This window comes from Clinocottus analis, unplaced genomic scaffold, assembly GCF_023055335.1.
Source record: "Clinocottus analis isolate CAN_PGR_092001 unplaced genomic scaffold, fCliAna1.0.p SCAF_8, whole genome shotgun sequence".
Taxonomy (NCBI): Eukaryota; Metazoa; Chordata; class Actinopteri; order Perciformes; family Cottidae; genus Clinocottus; species Clinocottus analis.
In genome coordinates this window covers 314847-326658 of record NW_027176240.1, presented here as the reverse complement: position 1 = coordinate 326658, position 11812 = coordinate 314847, and the positions used below count along the sequence as shown (strand labels likewise).

The 11812-nt window shown below is 47.0% G+C and overlaps 1 protein-coding gene across 2 annotated transcripts; it reads right to left on the bottom strand.

Moving 5' to 3' along the window:
• Window positions 1-5202: 5202 nt before the first annotated feature.
• etaa1b (ETAA1 activator of ATR kinase b) lies at window positions 5203-9222 on the bottom strand. Of its 2 annotated transcripts, XM_068568221.1 has the most exons (6): window positions 8915-9222; window positions 8104-8226; window positions 7928-7986; window positions 7726-7832; window positions 6401-7638; window positions 5203-5591 (listed from the first exon to the last, which is right to left on the bottom strand). In XM_068568221.1, exons 1-6 carry the CDS (start codon window positions 9027-9029, stop codon window positions 5479-5481), a joined length of 1755 nt encoding a protein of 584 aa, XP_068424322.1. In that variant the 5' UTR covers window positions 9030-9222; the 3' UTR covers window positions 5203-5478. The 2 variants fall into 2 exon arrangements, with proteins under 2 accessions (XP_068424322.1, XP_068424323.1); XM_068568222.1 differs by lacking the exon at window positions 8104-8226.
• Window positions 9223-11812: the final 2590 nt, after the last annotated feature.

Below are 11812 nucleotides of genomic sequence, written 5' to 3'. Positions count from 1 at the left end.
TCTCTGTTCTAAACCTTCTGTAACTTTGTTCTGCTTCACTTTCTACAGTCGGGCCTGAAACCTTTTCATTTCTTTCTGTGTCATCTTCATTTCCTCTTAAGCAGAAACATGTAGACTGATATTCACACACCAACATCTCACATGTGTTCCTTTAACACAACACCACATTATTCAAAGAGATACACACTTTTTTAGTTTGGGGACATTTTAGAGGAAAGAGACTAAAGATAGGAGTTGCATTGGTTAAAAATGTGCATTTAAATAAACATTTGCAGGCGAATCAAACCGTTTACAGCACACTTGACCTTTATTTTCTTCATAACACATGTACTACTTGACTTCTTGCTTTAACGGGTTTGTATAGAGGAAGAAAACAAGTGTATATATGTATAAATAATTGAGTTGGGGTGTTGGAGTCAAATCAGGAGTCTGAGCCTTTGAAGAGAGCATCCTGTTAGCGGCCGCGGAGGGAGTCCTGACAGCGGAGAAAATATTGTAAATACAGCGCAGACTTAAACTGATATTGATTCTTCTTCGCGGCAGTAAATTGCTCCTGCAGTGATGCAGTGAAGTGCTGGAGTCCAAACTCCACCCCATCAGTCTGAAGCTGCTCTCACTTCCTGGCCTCAACGGTTCCTGACAGACGTCTAAACCTCTGACGCGCTGGCGTTAAAAATAAACACACAACATAGACAACAACAGACTCACACAGACAACAACAGACTCACACAGACAACAACAGACTCACACAGACCGCTCGGTCCAACACTTTGTCCTGAGTCTCACTGGATGAACTTCTGAGTCCTTTAAGGATTCATCGTCTCCTGCACCCGATCCCGTATCGACATCACGAGCATCTCCACGCTTTGCCCAGCGCGCTGATAAGAGTCCGCAGACTCGCCGTGTTTAGAGAAAGCGAGACGCTCGCGCACGCGGCCAGCGTATCCCTGTTGCCGCATTCCTGTCGGCCTATATCTGCCAACACCTTTGCGCTACGATGGTTTTGGCCCCTTTTCTTCCCCCTCACCCTCACCCCCCTCCCCCCACCACACACACACACACACACACACACACACACACACACAGCCTGTACGAGTCAGCGTGGGCTGTAATGGTCTGTTGACAGCTTTAGACTGAGGTAATTTTGTTACCGGGCTTTACAGTGAGGTGCCAAATCTTCCCCCGAGGACGAGAGGGAAGAAAAAAAAAGGAGCAGGAGCAGATGCGGGGGAAGCTAGCCGTTAGCTAGCCGTTAGCTCCCCCGTGAGCTCGCAGTTATCGGCGGGTTGTTGCGATGAAAGTTTTGGGGGAGAAAGCAAATTATTTTTATATCGTTTTGGCTTCAGCGTGACGTCGGGACTCCGAGGTAATCGCGAGGGTCGGCTGTCGCCTCGCTGTGCAGAAACAATATGTTAGCGAGGGGAGGAGGAGGGGGGCACATGTTGAGCGGCGCTAGCTGCTGGAGCCGTGTGCTCTCGAGTTAAAATGGCCCCCGCTGTGCAGAGACGCTGAATAAAAGAGAGGCCGGCTGAGTGGAACTCCAGCTGCCGGACTTACACACACTCTCTCACACACACACACACACACACGCACGCACGCACGCACGCACACACACACACACACACACACACACACACACAGTGGAAAATGCAATGGCCAGCAGGACCGTTGGAGGCCGAGGGCTTCCCTTAGCAATGTGCAAAGCAGATCAGTTGTTCACAGGATACACAACCACCTGCCAGCTGACCATCTCCTGTGGGACGCAGGTCTCAGGGGTGCAAACACACACACACACACACACACACACACACACACACACACACACACACACACACACACACACACACACAGGCGGTCGGATCATAGTTGCTATCGTGCTGATTTCCTTTGTATGGAGCTTGAGCTTCTGTTTTGTCCTTTTTCTGTTTAGTCGTGCTAACAGCTAGCTTGTTGCTAATCACTCTTTTTGTGGCCACATGCATTGTTTAAAAAAGACGAGCAGGACACTCGTCTTTTCAATGATTTTAAATAAGCCTGAACCTTTTAACCGTCATTCAAACACTCCAACGTGAAGGCAACACAAATCACAATCAAACAAAGTTAGGAAGGAGTTCTGTTTGAAATGGAAAAAAACATATATATTTTATGCGAAAAGATTGTCTGAATGGGGCATGCTGGGACTTAAAATGGGCGCGGGAGGATTTTCGTGCACGGTTTCCAAAAGGTGAAAACCAAAAAAAAAAAAGCAACAAGAACGTATTTGTGACACGTCGAAAGCAAATATAATCCGTGACAAAATGGTGAGTTTCCCCCTCGTAGAGTAAATCCTGATGCATGCTGGGAATGTTGGTTCTTAAAGAACCTAAGCCAGAGTCTGGAGCCAGAGGCTGGGCCCGGTCCAGAGCTCTGGTAGAGAACGACAGAGCGGACGAGGTGCAAAGAGGCTCACATGGACAGAAGATAAACGCTCTCTCGCTCTAAATCTTTCTTGTGTTCACTAATAAACACTTTTCCGTTGCAGCCTCACACTCACAATCGAGCGGCGAGCAGAGGAAGCGGCGTGCGCCGCGCCCGCCTTCTCCTCAAAGGCAAATTGGGAGTCCCCAGTCAAATTACTCGAGCTGTTTTCCAAAATGCAAATGCTGCGTTATCGAATCAACAAAGCAACTAAAGATGCAAATCGGAGAGAGAGATCCACGCAGCTCGTTTAGCATCTGCTGGGAGAGAGAGAGAGAGAGAGAGAGAGAGAGAGAGAGAGAAAAGAAATGAAACATTTCCATCAAGGCGCTCTGCAGACGCGTTCCCTCCGCTGAGAGCGAGCAGAGATTTGTGGGCTTGTTGTTGGAAAAGTCTTCGCTGGAGGGATCGGCGGCGCTCCGGGCAGCGTGGGAATTTTGCAACCGTTGTTGTGTGTCGGGTTGAAAGCGGTTGCCAAGATTGTGGGATGGAAGAGAGAGAGAGAGGGTGGCAACAGGAGAGAGAGAGACACCTGAGCCCACGAGGAGGCTCATCAGAGGCCGTGGTGACGCCGGCGGTGGAGAGTCCAAACACTTTGGAAGACGCTCGCCGGAGGAATTCACCGTTCTGTTTTCTTTTCATGCGTAAAGAGTGAATCTCTCGCTTGACGGAGAGGAAATATGAAATATTAGAACAACACAGTCTCACGGTCTTCATGATTACTGTTGGTTTAGGACGGCAACTGTCTTCTGGGGACGAGTTTTAGACAACGAGACCACCAACAGTTAGGTTGAAGCAACTAAACCACCAACAGTTAGGTTGAAGCAACTAAACTACCAACAGTTAGGTTTGGGCAACTAAACCACCAGGTGTGTGTTCTGGTTGTCGGACCTGTCCACCAATAGTTGTCCTTTTAGACGTTGTGAAGCACGTCACCTGCTCTGACGGTTGCTTCTCCACATGGAAGCATTTTATGAGTCGACCACAAGCGAGAATCCCGCAGGAGACCAATAGGTTGCGTTTCGTGACTATTTCACATCCTGATCCTGAGTTGTGCAGCAACGGGTCGTCACTCCGGGCCTCTGGATATAAATTGTCAAAAGTGAGTTTGTGTTGAGTTCCTCTGATAGACAGACAGACGGCACAGCGTGGGGGCTGCTGAGAGACAGAAGCCATGAATCAGCCGCTCGACAGCGTCGCCGACGCACGAGGAGCCGGAGACGTTATTTATAGATCTTATTTTAAAAGGGGAAACGCACAAAGGTTGTGTTTGCTTTTAATCTGGATTTGACCACGTCTTTGAGCTCATTGGCACAGCTGTGATGTTTCTCCACCGGACAAAGTGCTGAGATGGCGCTTTTTTACTTTCATCTGATAGTGGTGTCAGGGGGCGACTCCTCTGGTTGTATAGAAGTCTATGCTTCATGTGTTAAAGCTGCATTCTCTCTCCTGACCACCAGGGGGCGACTCCTCTGGTTGTATAGAAGTCTATGCTTCATGTGTTAAAGCTGCATTCTCTCTCCTGACCACCAGGGGGCGACTCCTCTGGTTGTATAGAAGTCTATGCTTCATGTGTTAAAGCTGCATTCTCTCTCCTGACCACCAGGGGGCGACTCCTCTGGTTGTATAGAAGTCTATGCTTCATGTGTTAAAGCTGCATTCTCTCTCCTGACCACCAGGGGGCGACTCCTCTGGTTGTATAGAAGTCTATGCTTCATGTGTTAAAGCTGCATTCTCTCTCCTGACCACCAGGGGGCGACTCCTCTGGTTGTATAGAAGTCTATGCTTCATGTGTTAAAGCTGCTACAAGGTGATTGACAGGTCGACGTCACTCCTCCTCAGTCCATATATGGTCACTTCCTGTTCTCTGGTTCCAGAAACCGCTGTGTGTGATCGTGAGGTGTGAGGCATTAAAAACACAGTCAGTCCAGTTTAAGCTGCGATTGGAGCCGTTTATTCACAGTCTGAGATGATCATTTTTTAGGCGTTTACATCATGACGGATAACTTAGGAGAATGTTTATGACCGAGTCCTCCACAGGAAGTCGCACCACGTCTTCATAGCGGGACGCTTCATTCAACAATGTGCACAAAGAAAACATAGAAAAAACTAACACGAACAAAACCTGAACGTCCATTAATCTGTAGTGTTGTTTCAGTCGGCTCTTAATTCAACTGAAGCAACGCTCCGTTGAGCACAAAGTACTAAATACTTGAAGTACGCGTCAGTAGTAGTAGAAGAAGAAGAAGGCACATAATCTGTTTCATCAAAAACACACAGAGGAACTATTGACTGCTTTTAAACAAACGCATGCACAAGAAACATGAACCCAAAATATGTGCAGAGAACTAAAACAATGAAAAAAACAACTGGGAAAAGTTATTCAAGTATTCAGAATGATTTAAATCTCAGTGCATGAAAACTGTTCTTCATGTCGGAATGTAAAGATGAATGAAAAAGATCTCTTTCAATGTGAGAGACTCACGAAGGACCAGCGGCTCCTCGGACGAGACGCCACCAAAGAGACGCCACCAAAGAGACGCCGTCACCAAAGAGACGACGTCACCAAAGAGACGACGTCACCAAAGAGACGCCACCAAAGAGACGACGTCACCAAAGAGACGACGTCACCAAAGAGACGACGTCACCAAAGAGACGCCACCAAAGAGACGACGTCACCAAAGAGACGACGTCACCAAAGAGACGACGTCACCAAAGAGACGACGTCACCAAAGAGACGACGCCACCAAAGAGACGCCACCAAAGAGACGCCACCAAAGAGACGCCACCAAAGAGACGCCACCAAAGAGACGCCACCAACGAGACGCCACCAACGAGACGCCACCAACGAGACGCCACCATAGAGACGCCTTCGGTGAGACTCCTCCAACAAGACCCCTCCAACGAGACGCCTCCTGTGAAGGTGACGTGATGAGGAGGAGGAGCAAGAGGATGAAGGGGTTTGTTGTATTAAAAAAAAAGGTGCGTTCGAGTCGGGGGTTTGAGCTTCCGAGCTTCCTTCTACTGTTTGGTGGTGCTCTGCAGGCGCAGGCGCCTCCTGGCCAGCGCCTCCTGCTTCTTCCTGTCGATCTCGGCCGCGGAGCATTTCATTGGATTCTGGCTGGCGACAAACACTGAAGGAGAGAGAGAGAGAAAGAGAGAGAGAGAGAGAGAGAGAGAGAGAGAGAGAGAGAGAGAGAGAGAGAAAGAGAGAGAGAGAGAGAGAGAGAGAATGATGATTAGAGTCACAAGCAGAATTTAAAACGTGAAGAAAAAATGTAATTTAAAAAAAAAGGCCCTGAACCAGAACGTGTGTGTCGTTGCTGTGACTTTAAACAACGGGAGTCTTAATTACGCTAACGTAAACACTCGCTAACCATAACTAGAACCAGTCGGAAACCCACAGTTAAGCCCCGCCCCCTGCCCACACACACACACGCGCACACACACACACACACACACACACACACACACACACACACACACACACAGAGACTTCCTGTCCAGAAGAAACTCAGTAATTGATTGGCAATGAAGCTTCCTGAGGTTTGGACTTTTGACAGCAACTTAAATTAAAGCCGCTGCGCTGTGTTTACTTGCTTTGGGGTGTGTGTGTGTGTTTGTGTGTGTGTGTGTGTGTGTGTGTGCGTGTGTGTGTGTGTATGCAGCCAATGCCAATGATTATAGGAACAACATGTGACATCTGTTTTCTCAATATGAAGTCTCATAGCAACGTACTGAGGACAGTAGATGGGAGTAAATACTCTGAGGTCACTATATATATATATATATATATATATATATATATATATATATATATATATATATATATATATATATATATATATATAGTGACCTTAAAGTATTTACTCTGTAGTACTGAGTAGTTTGCTCTGCAGCTCTCAGTGACATCATCCTCTCATACGTTTTCTCGGCGTCGTACCTTTGCTGCTGACGGCTGCGGAGTCGGCCACGCCCCTCTTGGCGGCCGGCTGGTGGGACTCGGAGCTCGCCGCGTGAGGCTGCGGGTGCGCGTCGGACCGGAGGGGTCCGTCAGCGTTGAAGGAGCCCAGGCGGCTCCCCGGGAGGCTCTGAGACATCCCCGCCTTGCTGTCGCCACCTTTCAATGTGGCGCCCCAGCCCTGGTAGCTGCCAGCTTCCCCACCGCCGCCCGGCAGCGAGTTAGAGCGGCCGAAGGCGCGCGGCGACTGTCTGTCGGCGCCGCCGCCGGCGTTCCCCTTGTGGGCCGGCGGCGGGGCCGGCTTCTCTCGCGGTGGCGGCGGCTGACTGCTCCGCTCTATGCGGTCGCACGCCTGGTAGAGCAGCGCGTCGTCGACGCCGTCGTCGTCCCACTGGCTGTCCGAGCTGACCGCCGCGACGCTGGTCTTAGTATTGTCTGGAATCGGGATGGACGGGGTCTTCGCGGCGGCCGGTTTTAGGTCAGATCCCTTTGGTTTTAATTGAGCGGCAGCAGTAGCAGTAGCGGTAGCGACAGCGGTAGCGGTAGCGGCAGCGGCAGCGGTAGCGGTAGCGGCAGCGGTAGCGGCAGCGGCAGCGGCGGACGCCTTCGTGGTCTGGAAGTGCGGGTTGGGCTCCAGCTTAAAAGTGCTTCGGTTGGACGTCTTCATCTCGGGACACAGTTCCCGCAGAGCGCTCGGCTTCGGGCGTGCGGGCGGCTCGCAGACGGAGGTGAACGGGCCGGAGTTCGCCTCAGCGGCTTCGTGGCGGACGTCGCGCCGCTTGGCGGCGGAGGTGTGACTCGTTGCCAGCGCAAAGGAGTCGTCGAGGAGGTCGTCCTCGTCCCAGTCGTCGCCGAAGTCGTCATCGAAGTCGTCACAGGCGACCGCTTGAAAACCGCAGGGTCCTCTTCCTTCGGCCGGCTCCGGCTCCGGTTGACGACGTTCCGTTTCCTGCGAGTGGGCCGACGCCGCTGCCGACGAGCCCTGGCTGAGCCGGCCGCTGACTCTCTGGGTGGAGCAGTCAAACAGGGCGCGCAGCTCCGCCTCCGCCGGGTCGGACGAGGGCGGGCCCTTCAGGTCGCCGGCCGATGGCGCATCCGCCGGTCGGGCTTGGGGTTCGGGAGCGTCGGCGCCGGCAAGCCGCTCCGAGGTCTCCCGGTCCTGCTGCATGTTCTCATCAAACTGCCGGGCGAGCTTCAGGAGGTCGTCCACGCTGCTCGGCCTGAAGGTGAAGCAAGGACAGGAAAAATGTGCGAATAATTCCAAAAAATAACGACGGACTCTGGGTCAACAAACGCAGGAAACGCACCGAGAGGACCGCCTCCTGGCTCGCGGCTTCGGGGCGGCCTGCGTGCACGGGACGGCGCTGTCGCCGATCCACTGCAGCAGAGAGTCACACGCCTTCCTCTTCACATCCTGAGGGAGCAAAAACAAGAACGACGAAGAGTTTGAATATATACTTATGCGTCTACACACACACACGAGGTGAAGAAGCTTAACACGACGAGGACCTTTGGAGCGATGCGGTTCACAATGTCGGAAATTTCCACAAATCTGCTGTTCCTGAAACCTGAAAACAAAGAACAGTTTCAGGTTCGTTCAGACGTGACGACCACACATCGAGGCATCCGTGTCCTTCTACAGAGAATACCTCCACACCTGGACAGGAAGCTCAGAGGCGGTTTACCTGCGGCGGCTGCAGGCGGCGACGTCGGGTCCCAGAAGATGTCCTGAGACGCCTCCACGTCGCCCGGAGAGTCCGCGCTGCTGCAGCCGGCGTACCGGCTGCTGCGGTGAGGACTCTGCAGACCTGAGCAGCAGATTAATGAATATATATCATGTATATATATATATATATATATATATATATATATATATATATATATATATATATACGATCATTTTAGACTAGTACATTTTCTTGAATTTGACTGACGCTCCACATTGAAATGAGAAAATACTCTTTTCATTTGTGGAGTATTTATTTAATGTAGGATTTTATTCATTTGTATTTTTTTTAACTACCAGAAAACTTACTATATTGTGACAAGATATGAAATATCTGATATGATTTTGACCACCTCTTCAATAAAAAGTATTTACTCAGACTAATGCCAAAAATATAAAGAAACAATAATATAAAATACATCATAATTACATACAAAAGTACATTAAAATGTATATATAAATATAGATTGAACAATAATATAAAATATAATATTGAAATAAATATAGAATAAACAATATACAATATAGTTTATAATAAATATAGAATAATGTAATATAATCAAATTAAAAAGTAAATCATATATGTATACAATACAACTAAAATAAATATGAAATATATTAAATCTAAAACAAATGAAATATATATATATATATAAACTATATATTTATAATATAATATATCGTGGGTTTGATCCCCTGATGGCCGCCCCTCCTCCACGTGTACAAACTGGTGTTTTCTATCAACCGCGTCGGTTAACCGACCACCTCACCTGTGCGCATGGTGCTCGTGCGCTCGTGCGTGTCGTCGCTGAGCGCGGACGCGCGCCTCCACAGCTCAGAGAAGTCTGGAGCGGCGGCGGCGGCGCGCGCCCTCGGCTCCGCCATCGTTCCCCGGGAGAGCCGCGCCGGACGCCCCGCTGCTCCGCATCGTCGAGTCGACCGGTCGATAAAAGCTCCGCCGCGGACACGTTAACTTCCTGCGTGTCCCTGTTTCACCTAAACTCCTTAGTTGGGTTGTTGTTGTTGTTGTTTTTCCGCCGAGTCGCTCAGTCCGCCATTTTGGCCGTGACGTCGTCAAAGTACGGATGCCGGGTAAGTTTTTTTTTCTTCTTTTTCGACGGCGTTTCGGCTTCAAACGGTCTGTAGATATATATATATATATATATATATATATATATATATATATATATATATATATATATATATATATATATATATATATATATATATATGCTGTAGTTTAGTTCGTAGATTTAATTTAACATTAAACTATGATGAGCATATAAAATACAGTAAATCAAACTTAACGCTATATTGAGAACAGAGTAACATTATAAAATGAGCTCTACATAATTGAAATGTTCATATAACCTAAATACATTAATAATAATCTAATAGTATAATACTTAATAGTGTAATCCGCCCAAAGCCCATTTGTACTTTACAGTGTTTTCTAACTTTCATACATTTTATTGTTAATCCCTACACACTTTTAAAATTAAAGAGTATTTCTTTATTACTGCAGTAAAATATCAAAATACCTTTTCTGAATATTAGCAGTTGAATTTTGTATTTTAGTATATGTAAATGTAAATAATGTGTCTCTTTTGTCAGTTTCTGGTAATAACTAAAGACAAAAATACACAAGCATATATATATATATATATATATATATATATATATATATATATATATATATATATATGAAGTCTCATAGCAACATACTGAGGACAATAGATAGGAGTGAATACTCTGAGGTCACTATATATATATATATATATATATATATATATATATATATATATATATATATATATATATATATATATATATATATATAATCCATTTGAAATGCCTGTAAGCTCTGGTCTTTCTCTGGTTCCTGCATGTGATGGATCAGAGCATTATTTCTCTGGCGGGCTGCGATCAGAGCAGTAAATAAATATCCAGGCGTCCGTACGGAGACGACTCCCCGCACGCCGGCCTGCAGCTCGTTTGTGAGGTTTTGTTGTGACGGCTCGTCGTTTGTGTTGCTCTGTCAAATAAATCCATCACGCTCTGCACAAATGTTTATTACAGGACTCAAAAACTAAATCTGGAGGCACAATTCATATTACATGCTGTTTGGCAAAAATACCACAAAAGGTCTGTTGAAGCCACGACAGCTGTCTGGTTCTGCCCTCATGAATACATGAATATATGTATATATATATAAATATATATATATATATATATATATATATATATATATTTATTAAATTAAAACTCCGCTTCGAGACTTATTTTTTCCGTTAAATTTAAAATTGCTTCTTTTCTCTCATTGATAAATAAGTTAATATTTTTACTTCAAAAGTTGAACTGTAAGTGTCCACATCCGCGGCAGACGAAGGTGTCGCGCTCGTCATCGTCGTCTGCTGCGGAGGAGGCGGAGCTTTAAACCCCGCGAGACGCCGGATTCCCCCTCCCGCCGCTCTCTCCGAGGCGAGAACACTTCCAGAACCTCAATCTCAAGCGATAACCGCTCCAGAGCCCTCTGCAGGGGGTCAGAGGTCAGAGGAGCTATTAATACGGCCAGCGTGGCGGCGAGGCCGCTTCCCGCCGCGGCGTCCGAGGGGTCGGCTGGCGGCGGCGGCTTCATCCTTTCAGTTCACGGAGAAAACATCTTGAAGTAGTGGAACTCAAACGCAGTGTTTTACGCCTTCAGAGCGCGTTCAAGTCGTCTCCATTGTCTCGATTCCAGCGTGCGTTGAGTTTCCTGACACACACACACACACACACACACACACACACACACACACACACACACTCTAAATAAAAAGACAGTATAATAAAAAGCTAGTTTTCTTCACGCGACGATGTCGCCGTGATGAAGCGCTCGTTTCGCATCAAGACAGGAAGTCGGCGGTAGAGCCCGCCTCTTCGTTAATTGATTGGCTGTTTCATCTAAAAAATGTATATATATGAATATTATTGTACCACATCATTTTTTATTTTAAATGGCATTAGTTTCATGTTGTGAGTCCTCGTTCCCACCATCACCGTCCTCTTATCTGTGAAGGCCGAGGACGAGAGAGCATGAGTAATGCTGCTGGTGTATATTTAACTATGACACACACACACACACACACACACACACACACACACACACACACACACACACACACACACACACACACACACACACACACACACACAGTATTCAGAGTTTCCACTGGTTACAGTCTGAAAGCAAAGCAAACATCTGACAAGGTAAAGGTTTAATGCTTCTTCTTCTTCTTCTTCTTCTTCTTCTTCTTCTTCTTCTTCTTCTTCTGTCAGTGGAGGAATATTTTCATATGGAATCAATCTGTGTATTGTATTGTTTTAGATAAATCCCTTGATGTGATGGGTTTAGTCCCGGTATTTGTTGTATTTACATTATTTTGTAATATTATATCGTCACTTTTTTGGGACGTCGAATCGATTAAGAACTAAAATTGTAAATGAAACAAAGCTGAAGCTCCTTCAACACATTGCTGACGCTCTGCAGAGCAATTTCCAGAAGAAAGCACTAGATGGTGCTTGTATACCTCCTTGGTATTGAGTGTGTGTCTCTTTCTCTCTCCCACACGCACACACACACACACACACACACACACACACACACAGTGAGATACAGTAAGTAAAGG